General features: G+C 45.5%; 1 protein-coding gene across 4 annotated transcripts; it reads right to left on the bottom strand.

Moving 5' to 3' along the window:
- Positions 1-154: 154 nt before the first annotated feature.
- Positions 155-22,071, bottom strand: Rabepk (Rab9 effector protein with kelch motifs). 4 transcript variants are annotated; one of them, XM_087899689.1, is made up of 8 exons: positions 22,051-22,071; positions 19,143-19,201; positions 14,669-14,826; positions 11,342-11,494; positions 6,464-6,625; positions 4,818-4,967; positions 897-1,046; positions 155-467 (listed from the first exon to the last, which is right to left on the bottom strand). In XM_087899689.1, the coding sequence occupies exons 2-8, from the start codon at positions 19,193-19,195 to the stop codon at positions 175-177; spliced, it is 1,119 nt and encodes a 372-aa protein (XP_087755815.1). In that variant the 5' UTR covers positions 19,196-19,201; positions 22,051-22,071; the 3' UTR covers positions 155-174. The 4 variants fall into 4 exon arrangements, with proteins under 4 accessions (XP_087755815.1, XP_087755813.1, XP_087755814.1 ...); XM_087899687.1 differs by lacking the exon at positions 22,051-22,071 and adding an exon at positions 21,690-22,017; XM_087899688.1 differs by lacking the exon at positions 22,051-22,071 and adding an exon at positions 21,914-21,978.
- Positions 22,072-24,013: the final 1,942 nt, after the last annotated feature.

Here is a 24,013-nt window from a genome sequence, read left to right as displayed (position 1 = left end):
ACTGTGTAGCTGAGGGTGACCCTTCTGCCTCTACTCCATCGTGTAACTAGAAGTGCACATCGTCCCGTCCCATCCTCTTGGTTAAGAGAATACATTGTAAAGAGTGTTTGGCAGCATGACTCAAAGAGCCTTTGCTTTTGTAAAAACTAACAAGTAATAAAAACGTGGGTTTTATTAGTCAACTACGGTCACAATGCAATCGTCAAAGATCTCCCCTTCTGTATTCATCCCACCAAAGACAAAACAGAGCAGCGTGTGAGTCTGATTTTCCTCAGTTGACCCACCACCCCGAGTCACTTGTTTGTCAGCAGCACCCCCTTTCTCAACTTCACAGCTGAGGATGAGAGAATCTGAATCTTCGTTCTCGGAAGTGGACACCACTGGCCATGGGATGACACACATGGAGTGGTCCAGGCGTCCAGGGGGTAGGAAAGTATCAAACTGAAGTGCGGTCCAGTGCTGGTTTTCTATGGAAGGGGGACAGAGACAGTCAGTGATTTCCTGCACTAGTCAACCCAAAAAGAGGAAATAAAGGGGGAAACAGACTGGGCCAGATAGTGCGCATCTGTAATAACAGTGCTCAGGAGGCACGGCAGGAGAATTACTGCCATTTTCAGACTAGCTGGGGTGCACAAAGAGACCTTGTTTTTCTGTGGGGTTTTGTGTTTTTTTTTTTTTTTTTGTCGAGGCAGGATTTCTCTGTGCAGCTCTGGTTGTCCTGGAACTCTGGAACTCACTCTGTAGAGCAGGCTGGCCTTGAACTCACAGAGCTCTGCCTGCCTCTGCCTCTTGAGTGCAGGGATTAAAAGTGTGTGTCACCATGGCCCAACAAAATTCTGCATAACTTTTCAAAGAACGTTTGTGTTTGTTTAACGATCAGAAGTGACCCTGCTCACCTGTGTGATACTTATACATTGTGTTCAGTGCTCCAGTGGGAGTCATCCCTCCAAACACATATACATGCTTTCCTACAGCCACGGCAGCGTGAGCAGCACAGCCTGACGGAACAGCCCCCGTGGGACTAAGCGTCTGCCATTTCATATTACCTGTCACAAGAAAGGGTTTGCACATGAGTTAACATGGGATTTCAAATTACCTGCTACAGTTTGCAGTATGATTACTGAGGGTCATCCAAAGCTGAGATATCATTATTCACTGTCCAGATAGGTAAGGTTGTGTGTGCATGTGCATGTATATAAATATTCAGGCACACATGTTCATAAGTGCATATATATGTTTTGCTCACATGTTTGTCTGTGTACCACATGCATGCATGGTGCCCATGGAGGCCAGAGGAGGGTTTTTCATGCCTTGGACTGAGATTACACTGGCTGTGAGCTGCCGTGTGGGTTCCGGGAATCAAACACAGGTCCTCTGGAAGATGCCAAGTTATCTCTCCGGCCCCTCCAACAGCACCTCTGAGTGCTGGCTACGACTCGCAAGCTCCTGTTGAGCCCTTTGAGTTGTTATCACTTCTGTCTACAACCTTTCTTCATAGGGACGAGCACGCAGGCGAGAGGAGGACAGAGACCTCCAGAGCAGCCCAGCACTTACTCCCAACACTACTTTTACAAAGATGCCTGCGTGCCGGGCGGTGGTGGCGCACGCCTTTAATCCCAGCACTCGGGAGGCAGAGGCAGGCGGATCTCTGTGAGTTCGAGGCCAGCCTGGTCTACAAGAGCTAGTTCCAGGACAGGCGCCAAAGCTACAGAGAAACCTTGTCTCGAAAAAAAACCAAAACCAAACCAAACAAGCAAAGATGTCTGCATGTTTTCAGAGGAGCACGGAAGTGAAGTACATACACACCGCTGGGTTGTAGAGCAGAAGACTGTACTTCCTCAGCACAGGAAAATATATCAGGCCAAACATGATGGCGCACACCTTTAACCCCAGCATTCAGAGGCAGGCGGATCTTTGTGAGTTCGAGGACAGCCTGGTCTACAGAGAGTTCCAGGACAGCCAGAACTACACAGTGAGACCTTTTCTCAAAACAAGAACAAATGCCGTCCTATTTGAAACAGTGAGACCTTTTCTCAAAACAAGAACAAATGCCGTCCTATTTGAAACTGCACAGGAGCAAATGTCTCTTTGAATTCAGCAGACCAAAGATGTTGGACTGCACAGCCTGACTCTATCTCAAAAAAAAAAAAAAGGAAGAGAAAGCCCTGATGGTAGCTAATAGAGGGATTCCAGCTAGTGAGCCTGCTTCCGGGAGTCAAAGTGCTTTGTAAGGACTCAAATCTTCTGCACGGGTGTTCTTGTGACTTCTGCCCATCATCCCTTTGCTCAGCAGTCTAGAGCCAGGCAGACTTTGCTCATTTATTCATCCAGCCTTCCAAGAGTAGACAAGTGATCACCCGCTCCCCGGGCGACCGCATTAAGTGCTTGAAATACACAAAGGAAAGAGGAAGTCCCCGCCCGCGGAGCTCACAGCCAGAAAGATGCAGGAGCGTCTCACCTTCGGAGGTGGGACAGTCTTTAAATTCTCTCTAGCTTTCCTTTTGACCAGGCAGCCCAGCAAACATGCAGCTCTGGTCATTCACCTCCATTAGCTGGACCAGAAATGGAGCAGGAGCCAAAGCCTCAAGCGCTCTAGCTGGGACAGGAAATGTAGGAAGGCACGATGGAGAGGGCTGGGTGCCTACACACACACTAGGTGTTTAGGAAGGATTGTACTTGTTTTTATTTAGGTTTTTTGTTTGTTTGTTTTTCAGGACAGGGTTCCTCTGTGACAGCCCTAGCTGTCCTGGAGCTCACTTTGTAGACCAGGCTGGCCTCGAACTCACAAAGATCCGTAGGTTAAAGGCATGCACCACCACCACCACCCTGCGACACTATTTATTTATTTTTTTAAAGAGCCATAGTCGGGTGTGGTGGCACACACCTTTAATCCCAGCACTTGGGAGCTGAGGCTTGGGTCTCTAGGAGTTCAAGGTCATCTTGGTCTTGGCAAGCCAATTGTGACCCTGTCTCAGAAATTTCTTTTTTTTTCCTTTGGCGTTTCAAGACAAGGTTTCTCTGTAGCTCTGAAGCCTGTCCTGGAACTAGCTCTTGTAGACCAGGCTGGCCTCGAACTCACAGATATCCACCTGCCTCTGCCTCCCGAGTGCTGGGATTAAAGGCGTGCGCCACCACTGCCCGGCTAGAAATTTTTTAAAAAAAAAAAAAAGTGAACAAAAAATTTAAGAAGATGTATTTGGGGGCTAGAGAGATGCCTTGGCTCTTCTAGAAGTTCTTTCTAGGTTTAATTCCCAGCACCCACAACCACTTGTAACTCCAGTCCCAGGGAATCCAATGCCCTCTTCTGGCCCCTATTATGTACACATGGTAAGTACACAGACATATATGCACGAAAAACACCCAGATATATAGAATATTTCATTTTGTTTTTTTCTTTTAATGATTTTATTATTATTATTACTATTATTATATAGTGTTCTGTCTTCATGTATGCCTGCACGACAGAGGAGGGCACCAGATGGTTGTGAACCACTATGTGGTTGCTGGGAATTGAACTCAGGACCTCTGGAAGAGCAGACAGTGTTCTTAACTGCTGAGTCATCTCTCCAGCCCTGTTTTCTGGTTTTGACAAAACAGGGTTTCTCTATGTAGCCCTGGCTGTCCTGGAACTCAAGCTGTAGTTCAGGTTTGTGTTTAACTTGCAGAGATCTACCTGCCCTCTGACTCCCAAGTATTGTGATTAAAGGTGTGCACCACCACCGCCTAGCTAAAAATTTCTTATTTTTAATTATGTACATGTGTGTGTATGTGTATGCATGGGGATGTGCAGGGGTCAACTGAGACCAGTTAGTGCTGGGAATTGAATTTGGGTATTCTGTAAGAGCAGTATTTAACTACTGAGCCGTTTCCCTCTCTCTCCTTGTTTTGTTTTGTTTCGAGACAGGGTTTCTTGAAACCCGGGAACAGTCCTAGCTGTCCTATGGTGGAGACTACTCGTTCATTTCCCGGCCACTGAGACCCAAATAATCACACGGAAACTATATTAATTACAACACTGTTTGGCCAATGGCCCACGCGCATTTTCATCTAGTTTTTATATCTTAAATTAACCCATTTTTATTATATTTTATCACAAGGCTCATGGTTTGTTACCTCTTGCTTCTTGGGCAGCTCCATGGTGTCTGCCTCCTTCAGCAGCTACACTGACTTTGCCTACTCTCTCCATATCTCTGTTCAGATTTCCCCACCTGGCTCTACTCTGCTAAGCCATAGGCCGAAACAGCTTTATTCATTAACTAAACTAATAAAAGTAACACATATACAAAAGGACTTCCCACATCACTCCTAGAACTAGCTCTGTAGACCAGGCTGACCTCAAACTCACAGAGATCCTCCTGCCTCTGCCGCCCAAGTGCTGGGATTAAAGGCATGTGGTACCACCACCCAGATGAGCCATTTCTCTAATCAAATTGTTAATAATATTTTTCTTCTTCCTCCTTTTCTTCAGATCTGTCTGTCTGTCGGTCTATCTATCTGCCTTTCTAATTCATTTATTTACAGTATACAGTGTTCTCTCTGCCTGTGGAGGACAGAAAGGGTGACAGACTGTGGGGCTGCAGATGCAGCTGTGTGGGTAGTGGCCCCCAACCCAGATCCTCTGGAAAGTGCAGCCGGTGTCACGGCTGAGCTAGCTCCCCAGCTTTGCATTCCTTAGTACTCAGGCTATGCTTCATGGAATCTAGGAAAGACTCTGACAGCTGCTCAAGTTATCAACACATCAGAGCAAAGTTGAATTCTTTCCAAGCACATTTTAAAGAATTTTGAACACAAATCCCCTGGTCCTCTAACATACTTACTTGTATCAATGCAATGGAGATCATCAAAGAACTTGTCCCCTGCCAAGCCTCCGTGGATAAAGAGTTTTGTCCCTGCTGCCACCATCACATGGCCATGCCGGGGAGATGGAGGTCTTCCGTGTGTCTCTGGTTGAGACCAGGTCAAAGTGCCTACAAAAGTGAATGCATTGATACTATGTGGCAAGCCTCTTCAGCACCTCCCAGTGCAAAGATGCTACAGGAAGGAAGTGACCTTGAAATCCTTCCTCTGACTCTGAGAGAGACGTGGGGATCTAAATAGGTAGGAAAGAGATAAAGACAAGATTTCCTGAGTAAATTGGGAGCCTGGTGGTCATAGGAGAGCGTAGAAGGGTAGATGGGAGGAAGGGAGAGGAGTGGAGAAGTGTATAGCACAATAAAAACAATAAAAAAAGAAAAATTATTAAAAGAAAGAAAGAAAAAGAAATCTTCCCTCTGACTTATCAGCCAAGTAGATCTCAATCCGACTATCCAACCTCTACTTAAACACTTCCAGGGATAGAGACTACAAAGCAATAACCTAGCAGGCCTGCTCTACAGTCTGGGTATTAGGTATTAGGAAGTCATTTTTTGCTTTGGATTGGAAAAATATGTCCCTTAGCTGGATAGTGGTAGTGCACGCCTTTAATCCCAGGACTCAGGAGGCAGAGGCAGGTGGATCTCTGTGAGTTCTAGGCCAGCCAAGTCTACAGAGCTAGTTCCAGAACAGGCTCCAAAGCTACAGAGAAACCCTGTCTTGGAAAACCAAAATAGAAAAAAGAAAAATATGTCCTAGCTTTAACCCAGAACTACTCCAAGGTTAAAATAAAGGTGTGTGCTTCTTCTGTGAAAAGTCTTTGTAGTTGTTCTGTTTTTCTCTTTTGCTCTCTTGTTTGCTTTTGACAGGTGCAGAAAATCAAGTGCAGGGTCATGCACATATTGAGCACATGCACACACTGAGCACGTGCAGGGCCGTGCACACACTGAGCACGTGCAGGGCCGTGCACACACTGAGCATGTGCACATACTGCGCATGTACAGGGTCGTACACAGACTGAGCACATACAGGGCCGTGCACACACTGAGCTCGTGCACACACTGAGCTTGTGCACACACTGAGCACGTGCAGGGCCGTGCACACACTGAGCTCTTGCACACACTGAGCACGGGCTTTACCACTGAGCTACATCCAGCCCAGAGTCACCATCAATTTTAGTCATTGTTTGTTTTTTGAGACAGGGTCTCACTATGTAGCTGTGGCTGGCCTGGAACCATAGAGATCAAGATGACCATCAAGGTGACCTCAAACTCACACAGGTCTGCCGCTTCTGCCTGGTAGTGCTGGGATTAAAGGTGTGCACCAACCCACCAAGATTTATTATTTATTTATTTATTTATTGGCAGGTTTCATGTATCCTCAGCTAGGTCTGATCTCACCTATTGGGATTACAGACACACATCTGTCATCATGCTTGGTTTGTCTAGGGCTAGTGATGAAATGTGTGTGGAGATTGGCGTATGCTAGGCAAGTAATCTACTGAGCTCAAAATCTTTTCTCAAGACCCTGTTTCCTGTAGCAGAGATAATGGAGGCTGAGGTGGCCCTGGCCAGGTAAGCAGCCCCACGACCCCCACATCCCCAGTCCATACTTGCGTCAAACACATGCAGCGTCACATCCTGTACGGGCTGGGCACCTCTCTCTCCTCCCCCAAAGACATACAGCTGGTTCCCAATAGCTGCTGCTGATGTGTGGAATGTTCTTGGGGATGGTGGGGGGCTGCTCACTTTTGGTGTAGTCCAAGTCCTGGTTTCTAGTCCAGAGAGAAAAGAAACAAGATCTTGGCTGAGGGGTTTCTGACTTACTGTTAATTTTCTGAGATGCTAGGGTACCCAAGACCTGCTGGGCTTGCCTTCTACCACTGATGCACATCTGCAGGTCTGCGACTCTGGTTGCGCCTCACAGGGGCACCTTGGTACCCTAGTCTCTAAGGAACACAGTACGGCCCGGCACGGCACGGCACGGCACGGCACGGCACAGCACAACTTTAGGTAGAGAGCTCATACTCCCCAATGCTAAGGAAGAATAGGATGATCAGAGGTTGTTCAGACAGACCAAATGCCCCAAACCTGAGAGCCATAAGTTCAAGGAGGAGTGAGGTCAGTGCCATATCTGAGCCCTTCCACTCTGCTGACAGCTCTGCCTTTGCATCCAGGAGCCCTGCATCTGCTAAAACCCATCCCCACTATGGCAGCACAGATGTGCCAAGTTTCCCAAAATACACGGCTTAAGAAAGACTGGCTGGAAAGATGGCTCAAAGGTTAAAGTTGCTTTTCCAGAGGTCTTGAGTTCAATTCCCAGCATTCACATGGTGGCTCACAACCATCTGTAATGAATTTCATGCCCTGTTCTGGCAGGCAAGCATACATGTAGATACACAGTACTCGTTACATAAAATACACTTAAAAAAAAAAAGAAAGAAAATAGACAATATCACTGCAGCTTCAGAGGCACTGACAGTAATCCTACTGAATAACGAACGGCAAATAAATGTCAGTTTCTCCCTTCTCAGAGGAGGCTGAGGCCAAGCTACATTGTTCCTTGTTGAGCTGTCCTGGCAAGCAAACGGCTGCTAGGCTCTAGACACACTTTTTCATATTTATTTTATTTTTACATGTATGGCTGTTTTGCCTGGATCTGTATCTGTACCCCATGCCTAGTGCTCAGGAAGGCCAGAGAGCATCAGATCGGGGCTGGAGTTAGACAGTTGTGAGCCTCAATGTGGGCGCTGAGGATCAAACCTGGGTCCCCTATCAGAACAGCCAGTGCACTGAACTCCAGCCCCAGTTTGGACAGTTTTGTTTTTTAAAAATTTATTTCATGTATACGAGTGCTCTGTCTGCATGTACACCTTTACGCCAGGAGAGGGCATCAGATCCCACCATAGATAGTTATGAGTCACCATGTGGTTGCTGGGAATTGAACCCAGATCTTCTGGAAGAGCAGCCAGTGCTCTTAACCATTGAGCCATCTTTCCAGTCCCAGTATGAACAGTTTTAATAACACTATGGTCTGTGCTTTTTCTACCATTCTGTCTTGAAAACAAACAATGTATGTCATCACATGGGGGATGCACAGAGTTTCTTTCCTTTGAAAATAAAAAGTAAATTGGGCTGGGGAGATGGCTCAGAGGCTAAGAGCACTGGCTGCTCTTCCAGAGACCCTAAGTTCAATTCCCAGCAACCACATGGTGGCTCAAAACCATCTGTATTAAGATCTGGTACCCTCTTCTTATCTGCAGGCATACAAGCAGGCAGAATATCGTATACATAATAAGCAGATTTTTAAAAGGAAGGAAGGAAGGAAGGAAGGAAAGAAGGAAGGAAGGAAGGAAATAAGGAAGGAAGGAAGGAAGGAAAGAAACCATGAATGTCATAGGAATTCAGCACCTTCTCAGGCAGCACCCTCTCTGCAGGGTGGTGGGCCCAAGCTGGTGTGGGGTATTTGTGCACTGTGTGGAGATGTATTACTGTGATTGGTTTAGTAACGAGCTGAAAGGCCAGTAGCTAGGCAGGCTGGAGGAGACAGTCAAGGTGCGACGAGCCAGAAGACCAGAGAGGAAACAGCCTTGAACCTGGTCTGTCAGACTCCCACACTACTCGCACCACAACTGAGTAGGATTTCCTGTTAGAAAACCTCCGTGCCTCTCTTGCAAAAGATCTGCATAAAACATACCAAAAGCTACACCAGGCATATACAATACATGTGGGAGCCAAACAAGAAGGCGCAGAAGGAACAGGCCTCAGCCTACATCAGAGCGAAATGAGCCCTCTCTAGAGCTGCAGGGCTTGAATCACAGAAACTGACTCTTGGATGTAGTGACTCAAGCTTGTAACTGCAGCACTTGGGAGAACGAGGCAGGAAGTCTAAGAGCCTGCACTCTCTAGCAAGACTCTATCAGCAAAAACAAACAAAACAAATAAAAAATGTAGGTGGCTTTTCTGTCCTGTCAGTTCCAAATAACCACACAGAGACTTATTATTAATTATACATGCTCAGCCGATAGCTTAAAGTTGTGTTTAACAAGCTCTTATAGATTGGATTCACCCATTTCTATTCATCTGTGTGCTGCCTGAGGCTCATTTCCCTCATCTGTGTACTGTTCATGTTGATTCTTCCGAGTCTGGCTGGCAACTCTTCGGACTCCTCTTCCTTCCTCCCAGCGTTCTCTTAAGTCTGGCTCTCCTGCCTAGCTGTAGGCAGTTTCTTTATTAAACCAATCACAATGACATATATTCATACAGTGAGAAGGAATATTTCACAAAAAATAAAATAAAATCAATTTTTCTGACAGAAGCTTCCAAAGTTCCACTGTTTTGCTTTTGCTGTTGTTTTGTATTGAGACAGGGTTTCACTCCATAGCCCCGGCTGGCCTGGAATTGCTACGTAGGCTTAGTTGGCCTCAAGTTTGCAGGATCTGCTTGCCTCTGACTTCAGAATGCTGGGATTATATCACCACTGTGGGTTTTTTGTTTTGTTTTTAAATAAATGTTATTACCTAGAGTCAAAAAAACAGGGTCCTAGCAAATGACGTGTGAACTTGGCACTTGTGAAGCTGAGGCGGAAGGCCTGGGCTATAAAGCTGTAGAGCACACGCACACACGTGTAGGACCCTGGTCTGCCCCTGCTCCTGGGCTGCATCTTGAGGACAGTTTCTGGTCAGCCAGCTAAAATGTTCAGTTTGTTCCTGTGCTTCCTCCGCCCTGCCTGGTTATTAGCTATAAGGCATTGTTTACTCCATCTTTGGTGTGGTAATTTCCCACCTGCTTGGGCGGAAATTCTTGTATAGCAGTGAGGTGTATTAGGATTTCCCCAAGGTTGAATAAATTCGGCTGATCTTTTGAATGACGCAGGTCTCTTGTGTGTTCTTTCAATCTCCAGGCCCTTGCCCAACTCGCGTATTGTACAGTGGCGCACGAACTGTACCGAGAGGGTAACACAGAATTGGGTGTTACACACACGCACATATGCATGCACACATGCACACACACATGCGCAAATATGCACATGCACAAACCTGCACATATGCATGCAGGCATATATACACACACACACCATGAGTGCACACGCACACACACCCCACCATCTTTTTAAAGGTGGACTTTCAGAACTGATTTCCACTCTTCAGAGAGTGTTAGCTGCTCGTTCAAATCTTTAACAAGTTCACAAGGGAGGAAAGAAAAGAAAACTGAGGTAGAGAAGTTTTGCCCAAGGACATGGGGTTAACATCATGAACAGTGTATAGCAAAGCATAGATTCTGACCTGAACTACTACTTTCCCACGTTTTGGGAATCTAACCAAGAAATCCACACATGCCAGGCAAGCACTCTATTACTGCATACACTCTGGCGATCTGAACTGCCAACCATCAGATTCTCGCCCAGAATGCCCTGAACTCGTGATCCTTCTGCCTCGGTCTCCCAAGCTGCTGGGCTATTAGGACTGTCCCCCCCAGACCCAGCTTACCCATTATACTCTATGGTGGTGTTCCAGACAGACCAGGAGGCTGCGGGGCTGTCTACTCTATATCCGATTGTGTTCTGGACCCTGGGAACAATGACCTAACCCTTATCCTCAAAGCATTTACATTTCAGCCACGATGGTGATGCTTGCCTTTAATCCCGGTACTTGCAAGGCAGAGGCAGGTGCATTTCTGATTCAAGCCAGTCTGGTTTACATAAAGAGTTCCAGACCAGCCAGGGCTACAGAGTGAGACCATGTCAAAAAAAAAAAAAGAAAGAAAGAGAAGTAAGGAAGGAAGGTGGAGAGAGGAAGGGTGGGAGGGAAAGAAGGAAGGAAGTTCTGCATACACATAAAATTAAAAAATAAAATGTTTTAGCCAGTGGTGATGTTACACATCTTTAATCCCAGCAGTTAGGAGGCAGAGGCAGGTGGATCTCTAAGTTTAAGGCCAACCTAGTCTACAGAGCGAGTTCCAGGACAGTCAGTCAGGGCTACACAGAGAAACCCTGTCTGAAAAACAAAATAAAATGTATTTTTTTAAAAAAGCATTTACATTCCAGAGAGGGAGGGCAGGGAAGATAACAAACATTCAAACCAATCAAACAGACATCTAAGAAGATGGTTTTCAAATACTACAAAGAAATGTCAATACTTGACACAAAAGAAAATTCAGTCCTGTAAGGGCACATCTCTATAATTCCATCACTTGAGAGCAGGTCATGTGTCCTGGGCTAGCCGGGTGGTTTGCCCCTGGGACCAACGCACACGGTAAAAAGAGGCACTGATGTCCACATGTACACTACTCAGTGTGTATGATCTTTCTCTCATGCGCGCACACACACACACACACATACATATTTTAAAATGTAAAAAAAAACCCTATAAATTCCTATTTCCATAAGGTCAGCAAAGTAAAATAGGTTAATTAGAGCAATTCAAATGTACCGTAATATAAATGCATCTACATGTGCATGATAAAAAAGAAAACAACCTCTGTCTACTCACCAGGATTCAGGACTTGCAGACAATTTCGATTTCCTGACTGGTCTGCACCCCCAAACACCCAGATGCTGTGAGGTGTGCAGGAGGGAATGAAACTGGCATGCTCATACCGAGGCAAGAGACCTTCACTGGTGGCCGTGTCCCACTGTTGCGTCCCTAGAAAACATCGACCGGTCCTTAGGCTGGGGCTGTAACTGGTAATGCTGGTTGACAAACTTCAGGAGTGAGAGGTAAAATCATAAGTGACTCATTGTCAAGTCCTTAAAGGGAACTTGCCCAAACTGAAATGTTCTCCAGTACACGCTGGCAGGCTGCCCGCCTGGCCACGAACACTTTGTGATAGAAACCATCTCTGCTCTTGCTCCCAGAGTCCAGGCGACATGCGCCGAACACTAACTTTCTAGTTGTGACTAACGGGGCCAGAGGGAGCTGCCTGACTCAGATGGCCCACTTGGAGCCAGTTTCCACTCTCTCTGCAGCCTGGGCTGCTGGTTTTTGTCCTTAGAGTCTGAGAAACACTCCTAGTATTGCTATAGATCTCAATCTCCTGGACTCCCCATTTTAAGTGGCCCGACTAAATGGTCTCTGGGCAAACAGAAATGACGTCTAAATCAACCCATTCTTTTAGCTAGCAAAGCAATAAACTAGGACCTTACAAGTACCATGCTGCTGTTCGCACTAACCACAACTGCAAAGGAAGCCGGTTGGTAATCTCTATGTAACAGGGTACTGTGGTCCAAAGGGCCTTGCTAAGGTCACCACGGCACTGATAACTTGCGATAAAGATATAACTAAAGCAGGTATGGTGGTTCAGGACCCCAGTACTTGGAAGTGGAGGCAGAAGGGTTGTGAGTTTGTGGTCTTCCTGGCTACCCAGAGACTCCCAGGCTAGAATGGACTGCATAGGAAGATGCTGTCACAAACAGGTAGTTACAACCTAACTGAGGTAGAAGATAAGCCCCTTGAGGGCTGAAAGGGATTCAAGGTACCTATGCCTAGTGCTGGGGGTAGAGATTCAAGGGCCTGGACAGTACAAACAGAGACTCCGTGGGTGGAGCCTTGTCAATAGGTGACACTCCAGGTCTACTACTGCCATGTAGGTGTCAGACCTCCTAAAATTACTGAGAAGGCCAACCATGGCAATTCAGAATTTTCTAATTATATTCTGTTTCTTACGCAAATGTAAGTGCATACACATTTGTGCCACAGCAGCTGCATGGAGGTCAGAGAACAGTATTTGAGAGTTAACTTTCCTCTTTCCACCATGTGGGTTTCAGGGGTCAGACTCAGATGAGGCTGGGCAGCAGGTACTTTTACACACTAAGCCATCTTGCCAGCTTCATTTCTGTTATTTTAATCTCGAGTCATTCACAAATCAAGTGTGCATGTAAAAACTGATATAGTTGGGGCTGAAGAGAGGGCTCAGTTGTTAAGGGCCCTCTTAACTAATCTTGCTAATCTTACAGAGGACCCAAGTTCAATTCCCATCATCCGTATAATTCCAACTCTAGGAGATCCTATGTTTCTGGCTTCTGTGGGCATTGGCACTTACACGCATATACCCACACACAGACCTCCACACACACACATTAGAAATAGTAGGATAATGGGCTGGGTTAATGGCTCAGCAATTAAGAGTGGTTACTGCAGAATGCCCAGGTTCAGTTCCTAGCACCACAGTAGTTCAAAACTCTCTGTAACTCCAGTTCTAATGGCTCCAACTCCTTCTATGGTGCATACACATACATGTGTAATACTAATACACATAGAAATATATTTCTTAAAATAATTCCTTAAGCCAATCATCTTTGCTAAAAAAACAAACAAACAAACAAACAAAACACAGTTTGGTCTACAAAGCAAGTGCCAAGATAGCCAAGGCTACATAAAGAAACATTGTCCCCAAAACTAAGATGAATAAATAAATAGTAATAATAATAAAACAAATCTTCAAAAACTTTACAAAGTTGTCCTCTAATCTCTATGTGTGCTATGCACATGTACCAAATAATAAATGTAATAAGAATATTAATACTTGGACTGGGTATGCTAGTACACAGCTTTAATGCCAGCTCCTAACACTTGGGAGGCTGAGGCAGGTACATCTCTGTGAGTCCAAAACCAGCCTCATCTACACATCCAGGATAGCCAGACATAAATAGAGAAACCGGATCTCAAAAAACTAATATACATATGTGTGTGTATGTGTGTGTGTGTGTATAATGTATATATGCATGTGTATATATATTATAATGGAAATGTTACATGGCCATTGCCAAACACAGATGTAGGTCATCAATTTTCAACTTCCGCCTTTTGTATAGTAATATAGCATGTAGTAATTTGTTCACAGCTTCGTTCATTCATTCATTCATTCATCCATTCATCCATTCATCCATTCATTCATCGAAATACAAAGTGCTTGCTCTGGCTTCATGCTCTGGAAGTGGCTGGGGATATACTTATGAGTAAAAGTCTCACTCTCTGCCTCCAAGGACCTTAAACTATGTGCACTAAGACCTGTGAAGGGGAGATGGGAGTGTGTGCATGGAAGCCAGGGTTTGCACATCAGCTTACACAGACCTGGTGAAGCGGCACCGATATATAACAGTAGCCACTTGAGAGGCAAAGGAAGAGAATCAGAAGTTCAAGGTCATTCTCAGCTACACAGTAAGTTCAAGGCCAGTCTGAGCTATATGAGACTGCTTCAAAACTAAGTAACACTCCCCCAAACCAAAGCACAACACTTTCTGAGTGGGTGTGGAATATGCTCTGCACAGTGAGTCACTGTGGAAGCAAGGAGACTGGAGTGAAAATGATTCCAAGCCTAGCTGGAAGACAGCAGTAGTGTGGATTACAGAAAGGGACAGAGGAAGACAGAGAAAGTCAGGACTTGATGACCAATCAGAGAGCGGACAAGAGACAGAGGAGAAATGAGGGTCATTGGTGCTTCCTAGAACAGTTAATAAATAACCAATTTCTAGATTGCTAGGGCTCAACAGACTCTTCCCAAACAAGGATGTACTGCACAGGTGGGTATGTGTTAGAGGTCAGCTGAGACCTTATTTAGGGGCCAGGGAAGATATTTCTCTCTCTAAGAGGAAAACCCTGTGTCTGGTGTGAGTTGGTACTACTATTATTACAATTATCATTATTATTTTGAGACAGAGTCTATGTTTTCCTGGCCTGGAACTTGCTAAACAGAGCAGGCTGGCTTCGAACTCCCGGGGTTGTCTTGCCTCTGCCTCTCTGGTTCTGGCTTTGAAGCCGTGTGCCACCACATCCAGCAGAACCAGTATTTCTAGGAACGCTCTGGAGCGTTGATCTTACCCAAGTCCATGGTGTGCACATCTGAGAAGCTTTGGTTTGGATTTGCTCCCCCTACGATGCAGACCTTCCCTCTCTGGGCATCACCAGCTGGGGGTAAATATGAGCAGCTGTGACCAACACGAGGGCAGGGCTTGTCTCCAGGGAGAGTCAGGGTGTACCTGCCGAAGGGAAGATAAATTCAGGAGGCCTGTGTGAGGATACTCTTCCATGCCCCACAACACGGTCACCAGGATGAAAGGTACACACGCTGATGCCGTAGACCTTAATTGTTGCTATTGTACGTGAGCACACGCGTGACGTGTGCGGAAGTGCCATGGTGCAGGTGTTGCGATAACAGGGAAACTCCATAGAGCAGGTTCTCGCCTTCTACCTTTATGTGGGTCCCTGAGACTGAACCGAAGTGGCCAGGCTTGCTGGGCAAGTGCCTTCACCTGCTGAGCTGTCTCCCTGGCTTCACACTGATATCTCAGTTGTATCCAGCAAAGTCATATCCTGACCAACGACAGTACCTCCCCTTTGCTCGGTCTCTGGCTTTTCAACTTTGGCTGGACGTTTGACTCCCATGGGGCTCTGTGGTAGACAGGGGAACTGACACGAGAGATGTCCACCGGTGTGCCTTGGCACCATCAGGATGGTATTATCCTGGTCTGTGGGTTTAGACAGACTTATTAAGAGCCTTTCCAGGCTTGACAATCTCAACCAAATGGAACCTAAACCTAGCACTCACAAGCTGAAATATAGGATTAGGCATTCCCTGATACATTTATTTTGATTTTAACAGATTTATATATATATATATATATATATATATATATATATATATATATAGAGAGAGAGAGAGAGAGAGAGAGAGAGAGTTATATATATATATATAACTCAAGCTTCCAGGTTGGAAACAAATGAACCAAAATTTAGTTTGAGACAGGGTCTCATGTGGTCTAGGCTGGCCTTAGGACTCCAGCGAGCCCAGGAGGACCTTAAGTTCCTGATGGTCCTGTCCCCCATCTCCCAAATGTGGGATTACAGGTGTGTGCCGAGGCACACAATAAATAAGAATAGTTCCTGGCTCTTTACGAGTCCTGCCTTATTTGAGCTCTTTGATTCTGGGACTCTAACCCCTTCCACTTCCCTGCAGCTTTCCCAGAACCTGGATTCTCCACAGCTTTTCCCCTTGGTGTCTGTTCACCTCTGGCAGATACTTCCTTTCCTCTCTGATCCCTCTCCCACCAGCCCCTTGGAACTCTCAGTGTCCTAGAGTCCTTCTCCTCAGTCTGTGCTTGCTTTCCTGACTCATTTTATCTGTCCTGGTGGTTTCTATGGAGGTCCATCTCTGTCATTATCAGTGATTCTGGGGTCTTTCCTCCTTGCTCAGATCTGTCCTGACATTCAGACTTGTGTATCCCATCAGCGGAAGGATTGCTAACAGTGCCCCATGCACTCACTCTGCTCACAGAGCCGCAACCCTGGCTTCACATCACCTTATGGGTGCTCACTAGTCAAAAGTACCATTAGTGTAGTTTTAGTTTAACAATGGAGGAACAGAGGTGTAAAAAAATTAAGCATATGAGCATTATATTCAAGAACAGAAGTCAGGTGGTGGCAGCTCATGCCTTTAATCCCAGCACTTGAGAGGTAGAAGCAGGCAGAGCTCTGTGAGTTCAAATGCAGCCTGGTCTACAGAGTGAGTTCCAGGACAGCCAAAGTCACCCAGAGAAACCTTGTCTCAAAAAACAAAAACCACAGATTCAACGCAATACCCATCAAAATCCCAGCAAAAGTCTTCAAAGACCTCAAAAGAATGGTACTCAACTTCATATGGAAGAGCAAAAAACCCAGGATAGCCAAAAACAATCCTGTACAATAAAAGAACTTCTGGAGGCATCACAATCCCTGACTTCAAACTCTACTATATAGCTACAGTACTGAAAATAGCCTGGTATTGGCATAAGAACAGACAGGAGGACCAATGGAGCTGAATCGAAAACCTGGATATTAATCCATACACCTTCAAACACCTAATTTTTGACAAAGAAGCAAAAAATATCAAATGAAAAAAGAAAGCATATTTAGCAAATGGTGCTGGCATACTGGATATCAACATATAGAAGAATGAAAATAGACCCATATCTATCACCATGCACAAAACTCAAGTCCAGATGGATCAAAGACCTCAACATAAAGCCAGCCACACTGAACCTCATAAAAGAGAAAGTGGGAAGTACACTTGAACACATTGGCACAGGAAACCACTTCTTAAGTACAACCCTGATAGCACAGACACTGAGAGAAGCAATTAATAAATGGGACCTCCTGAAACTGAAAAGCTTCTGTAAGCAAAGGACACGGTCAACAAGACAAAACGACAGCCTACAGAATGGGAAAAGATCTTCACTAACCCCACATCAGACAGAGGTCTGATCTCCAAAATATACAAAGAACTCAAGAAATTGGTCATCAAAAGATCACAAAGTCCAATAAAAAAAATGGAGTACAGACCTAAACAGAGAACTCTCAACAGAGGAATCTAAAATGGCTGAAAGACACTTAAGGAAATGTTCAACATCCTTAGCCATCAGAGAAATGCAAATCAAAACAACTCTGAGATTCCATCTTACACCTGTAAGAATGGCCAAGATCAAAAACACTGATGAAAACTTATGATAGAGAGGTTGTGGGGAAAAGGGAACACTTCTGCATTGCTGGTGGGAATGCAAGCTGGTACAGCCCCTTTGTATGTCAGTGTGGTGATTTCTCATAAAACTAGGAAACAACCTTCCTCAAGACTCAGTAATACCACTTTTGGGTATATATCCAAAGGATGCTCAATCATGCCACAAGGACATGTGCTCAACTATGTTCATAATAGCTTTGTTTGTCATAGCCAGAACCTGGAAACAACCTAAATGCCCCTCGACTGAAGAATGGATAAGGAAAATGTGGTACATTTACACAATGGAGTACTACACAGAAGAAAAAAACAATGACATCTTGAAGTTTGCAGGAAAATGGATGGAGCTAGAAAACATTATTTTGAGTGAGGCAACCCAGACACAGAAAGACAATTATCACATGTGCCCACTCATAGGTGGTTTTTAAGCATAAAGCAAAGAAAGCCAGCCTACAAACCACAATCCCAGAGAATTTAGACAACAATGAGGACACTAAGAGAGACTTACACAGATATAATCCACATGGGAAGTAGAAAGTAGAAAAAGACAATATCTCCTGAGTAAATTGGGAGCATGGGGGTTTCGGGGGAGGACTGAAAAGGGGAGGGAAAGGCAGGGAAGGGGAAAGAGAAAAATGTAGAGCTCAATAAATATCAATAAAAAAAGAGAAAAAAAGAAAAACTAACCGTAAAAAAAACAAAACAAAACAAGACAGAAAAGAAGAAAACATCTAGAAAAATGCCAATGAGACAATGAATTGCCTGCCTTCACAGCCCTGAAGGACCACAGGGTAAAAGGGCCACTCAAAAGCTTCACGAAGATCTTTTCCATTGTTTTCACAGCCAAGGAAAAATTTTAACATAAAAGTTCTTTCTGCTTTTTTTTTCTCGACAGCATTTTACTCCCCTGCCTAGGCTAGCCCTGAACAAAACAAGGTCAATCTTGGTGGCTATGTCTGCAATCTTGCACTTGGGAGGCTGAGAAAGGATTGCTGAAAGTTACGAGGCAACCTGGGCTACATGAGGCAAATAAAACAGTGAAAGAATAAGCAAAGATATTTGCGGTTGAACGGACAGGCAGGAACAGCCTGGTTGTGTGGGCCTCCATTATGGCGCCTGCTTCCTCCTGCCTTTCAGTGCTGGGGATCTAACTAGGGGTATTACATATGCTAGGCAGAGCTCTACAATCGAGCTACATTTCCAGTTCTCTAGAGGGCTTTACCCTAAAGCACATCTTCAGCACATGTATGATGGCTCTGCAGTGAGGTAGGTCATGGAAGTGGGCATGGAGGCTCACCTGGAGCCCTGTGGGAACACTGCACCTCTCTGCAACATTTTGGAAGCCCCTCAGACTCCATCACCTGCTCTGTCTCTAACTTCACTACAGAGGGACTATTGGCCTTCGGACTCTGGAGCCTATACAGCAGCTGTCAATATTAGCCAGTAGGAGGTGATGAATGAAGGGTTTAACAAACAGCCAATTCACACTGGAGCCAGTATAATCCACATTCAATTCCCTGAAACCTTAAGAATGAGTCACAGCTCAGGGGAGGACCTCGGAGTTGTAGCTGAGAATGCCAGATGGCCAGAGCATTATTCCTCCTGGTAAACAGGTTTTAATAAAGTTAGCAGCTGTTCTGTGATAATGATTGCCCCCTGTCTTTCCTCTGAAGACCTCAGACAGTTTGAGTCTAATCACCCCAGTTTCATTGCTACCCCCTTGGTGATGTGCAAATATGTTAGTAAACTACATATAATGAAATAAAAACTCGAGCTCTTGTGTGTGTCTGAACTTTCCTTACAGACCATGTGGCTTTCCTGGGCTTGTCTCCAGGCTCCAAGACGGGCAGCTGCTTCATGATGCCCTACACAGAAGAGAGAAGGCAGAGTTCAGGCATCTTCCCCCCACACAAGTCCTTACAAATCTTTCTTAGACTGTGGAGGAGCTCAGTGGGATCCCCAAAACTGGGAAGGAACAACAACAAACTCCCACCAATCCTTTGAGGCTGAATGTGAATCAAAGTCACCATACATGGGATTATCTTTGTTTAGAAACAAGATCTCTAGTAGCCCAGGCTGACGTCTTACTTTAGGCAATCCTTCTGCTTAAGTCTCCTCAACACCGCAACTGCAGCCACTATATCTAGTTTCCCCCCAGTGACAGGGTTCAGATCCAGGGCCTTAAGCATGCTACATGTCTAGTTCGGGCTACACGCCCACAGCCCTTGACACAACACAGTTACTCAAGTTTCTGAGCTAATGTTTTGCACTTGTCTCTCAGTCTCACGAGGGAGGGACCCATATCAAAATGTCAGAGGTCTTTATTAAAGAGACAACAGGCATGGGAAGGGCAATAAGGCGGGGGATACAAACCAGAACAATGTACAACACATATATACGAAAATGCCATAATGAAACAAACTGGTTTTTAAATTTTGTTTATTTACTTTTATTTTATGTACACTGGCGTTTTTGCTTGCATGTATATCTGTATGAGGGTGTCAGGTCCCCTAGGATGGGAATTACAGACAGTTGCAAGCTGCCAGGTGAGTGCTGAAAATTGATCCTGTGTCCTCTAAAAAAGAGCAACCAGTGCTCTTAGCCACTGAACCATCTCTCCAGCCCCCTGAAATACATTGTTTTGCAGGTTAACTTAAAAATTGAATTAAAAATATTTTTTAAGAGCCATGCATAGTGGTGTACCTTTTTTTATTTGTTTTTTTTTTTTTGGTTTTTTTTTTTTTTTTTGGTTTTTCGAGACAGGGTTTCTCTGTGGCTTTGGAGCTTGTCCTGGAACTCGCTCTTGTAGACCAGGCTGGCCTCAAACTCACAGAGATCCTCCTGCCTCTGCCTCCCAAGTACTGGGATTAAAGGCGTGCACCACCACTGCCCAGCAACAGTGGTTTAATATCAGCACTGGTAAAGCACAGGCAAGAGGATCTCTGTGAATACAGTGCCAGCCTGGTCTACATAGTGAGTTTCAAGACAGCCAGGGCTACACAGAAAAACCCTGTCTCAAAATAAATAAATAAATAAATATAAAATTATATATATGTATATGATAAAACAGTTGAAGTAGCTGAGTAGCTGAGTAATACTGAATTTTGAGATAAATCTTGGTCTCAGCATGCTATAGAAGAGCAAGCATCTGGTCCATAGTTTGTGGCTGTTTTGAGACAGGGCTTTACTGAGGGGCTCTGACTGTCCTGGAGTGATCTGTATCTTCTTTATGGGCCCCACGTCCAATACTGGGATTCCTGCTGGTCCTCTAGCAATCAAGCCCTTTCCTACCATGTGCTTCTGACCACTCGATCTAAGCAAAGGGACATGTGTTTTGTGGTAATACTGTCTCCCCATCCTCCCTTCTCATAAATGTGCACACTTCTAGTCAATATTTACAGTTGCTCTCCAAGAGCTGCCGTAGCTCTGTAGCTGGGTGCCTGTTTAGCACGGTCAAGGCCTTGGGTTCAATTCCCAGAAAAAGGAGCAAATAAAAAATAAAGATCCTCATCCCCCTAAAAGAAAACAAATTCAAAAAGCTGGATGGTGGTGGCACATGGCTTTAATCCCAGTACTTGGGAGGCAGAGGCAGGTGGGTCTCTGTAAATTTCAGGCCAGCCTGGTCTACATAGTTCTAGGACAGCCAAAGAAACCCTGTCTTGAAGAGAGAGAGAGAGAGAGAGAGAGAGAGAGAGAGAGAGAGAGAGAGAGAAATTAAAAAATAAAGCCCATTTCAAAAGTTCCTTAAAGAAACTTTCCCTTTTCACCCTCTCAGGGGAGAGACTCAGGGATTAACAATGCACACACACACTTGGCAGAGAGGCTTAGCTAGCAGGACTTGGGTTTGGATTCCCTTTATGGCAGTCTCTATTTTGCCATCAGTATTACAGGGATCATTCTAAGCATAATTAGCTTAAAAAAAACTTATATACTTATTCAGAGTCATATAGCCTAGGCTAGCCTTGACTCATCACGTAGCAAGAATGACCTTGAAATTCTAATGCTCTTGCCTCCACCTCTCAAAAACTGTGATTACAAGCAAATACCACCATGCCTGGTTTTATGCCATGCTGAGGATAAACGTGCCAGAGCTGTGTTCTCGGTAGGCAGGCACTCTGTCAACTGAACTATACCCTCACACCCTTGAATATAATTATCTAATCTATTTAAAAGTCTGTAGTCAGCCAGCACGGTAGTGCACTACCTGGCACTTGGGAGGCTTGAAGCAGTGGACTGACAGAGGCCAGCCTGGGCCACACAGTGAGACTCTTAAACAACAGTAACAGAAAAGTATCTAGCCTAGATTCTAAAATCTTAGCATGTCTAGCCTTCTGATTCATTCTGATAACTTACCAATGTGCCCGCAGGAAGTAGAAGTAGGGACAAATGAATGAAAACCAGGAGTTAAAGGAGAGATGCACCGGTGAGGTCCACCCGCGGCCTCAGTCACTGACCACAAGGTCAGAGCTCAGAGGGACAGGCTCCGCATGGGCGGGGACTTCCCAAGCCACCTCCTTTACATCTCTCTCAGCCACATCTCAGCGTTAAAGAAGTCAGAGTGAGGGAGAAATGGTAACCTGCTTTCCGCTAATTTGCCGTCGGGAGAGGAGGGACACTGTTGCTTCCACCAAGCTCAGGCACACTTCCGTGAGGAAAGAAATCTGCTCTCCTCCAGATGGCTCCGCCCAGAGACCTCCAGCCCAACACCAATTACCTGCCGCAGCCCTTGCTCGTCCTGTACGTAGCTCCACCCATAGGGCGGGGCTTACGAGCCCGCCCCCTTCCCCAGTCCCCGGAAGTGCACCCAGACCAACCGCTCTAGTCTCCCCGGTGTCCAGCCGACAGCCCGACTCCAAACTAGACTGGCGTTCGATTACTCCAATTTCTTGTTCAACCCTTAAAGGGCTAACGGAGTTTGTCACAGCGGTCTTTAGTAGTGACTTCTGAAGGGGAGAGATGGCCTGGAACTCATTACGTAAGTCAGGAAGACCTTGAATTCGGCTGCAGCCTCCTGAGTGAGGGGCAGGCTCTACAATGCCAGGTTTTACCTGTGCAAGCTTGAGGCTGGTTCAAGCTGTGGCGCTTAAAGCGGTTCATCTCCGTAATGGTCGTGTGTGGTTACAGCATGTTCCAGACCACAGGCCTTGGGTCTTCCACAGCTCACAGGCTGAGCCAAGAGAGTAAACACAAATGACTACTAGGTCCTTGTGAAGAGTGAGGAATAAAAAGTTCACTGAGACTGAGACCGTATGATCTCGGGTGAAGTTATTAATTAATACTTTGGGTGTCTTCTCTCTGCAACAGAAATCCTAAGATTTCTATAGGGATTGTGGTCAGGTATCTTTGGAGGCTCAGAGCTGGTTTCTCTGTAAAGGCCATGATAATTCTGCCTATAAATGAAACCCCGCTGTCGACAACTTCATCTGCATAAGCTCTGACCTATGTCCTAGCAACAAGTGCTCTGTGTCTTTCCCAAAATAAATGTGGCTGACCTGTGCCTATGTGTGATCAGAATACCACACTGTCATGCTCACTAACTACTGTCGGAACTCAGGCTAGAAACAGCAAAGCTACTGCACTTACTGGTAAAGGGCAGACAAATGTGACCTCAGACACAGACTCCAGCACCTACCAGGGAACTCTGACAACTGCCAAGTCCGTTCCCCTCTAGGAACTCTGGTTTACTCACGTGTAGAATGGGAGAATCTACTAATTCGAGTGAAAAGAAAACTTGGGTTTTAATTTTGAGACAAGATCTCATGTAGCCCAGGCTGGTCCCCAACTCACTGTGTAGTTAAGTATGACCTTGAGTTCCTGATCCTCCTGCCACCAATTTAGTACCTCATTTAGCTACTTGAAAATATAACCAACACTTATGGACAAAGCGGAATTTGGGGGTTGCAGCTCTCTTCACTATTTTGCCATATATTTCTCTGCGTAGCCCTGGCTATCCTGGAACTCACTCTGTAGACCAGGCTGGCCTAGAACTCAGACATCTGCCTGCCTCTGCCTCCTGAGTGCTTGACTAAAGGCATGTGCCACTAATGCCCTAACACTTCAAAATGAAACTTACAATTCTGAATCAAAGAGTGTATCTTTATGTAGCCCAGGCTGCTGGCTTTGCCATATGTGTAAGTCCCAAGTCCTGGTCTCTGGCCTCCATTTTTGAAGGCCTTGTCCCTGTGCCCGCCAAGCCTTGACCCCTCCCCGGAAGAGTGTCAAGAGGAGCCCGCCAAAATTTTGACCACTACCCCCCCCCAGTCTACTTAAACTGCTTTACGGTAAGGTCCCTTTTCCTTCCTCCTGGTGGACCTGTTAGTGTTAGCCTTCTCCCGGTTCCCCCTCAGGGCCACCCGAGGGCGCAGGAATTCCATTAAACCTGGATATTTTTAATTTGGCTTGATTGAGATTTTTGCTTCAGCAGAGAGCTCGCATTAGAAAAAAATTCCTAACAATATGTTTCCCACACCTGGACTCTGTATGACTTCCTGTAAATAATAAAAACTCTCCCGATGGCTTCCGAAGAAGAGTTTAGAGGGATACACTCACTTGTTTTCCTTCTGGAAAGAGGACCAAGGCCAGGTTGGCTCTGCCACGTACTTGACTTGTGTTTAGACAGCAATTACTGCTGAGAGCTCCAGACTGCTTTGCTGGGCCCTGGGTCTTTTGACTAGGAT

This window comes from Myodes glareolus, chromosome 21 (genome assembly GCF_982192425.1).
Source record: "Myodes glareolus chromosome 21, mMyoGla1.1, whole genome shotgun sequence".
NCBI lineage: Eukaryota > Metazoa > Chordata > Mammalia > Rodentia > Cricetidae > Myodes > Myodes glareolus.
The sequence above is the reverse complement of the archived record's forward strand: the minus strand, read 5'-3'. Positions and strand labels throughout refer to the sequence as shown.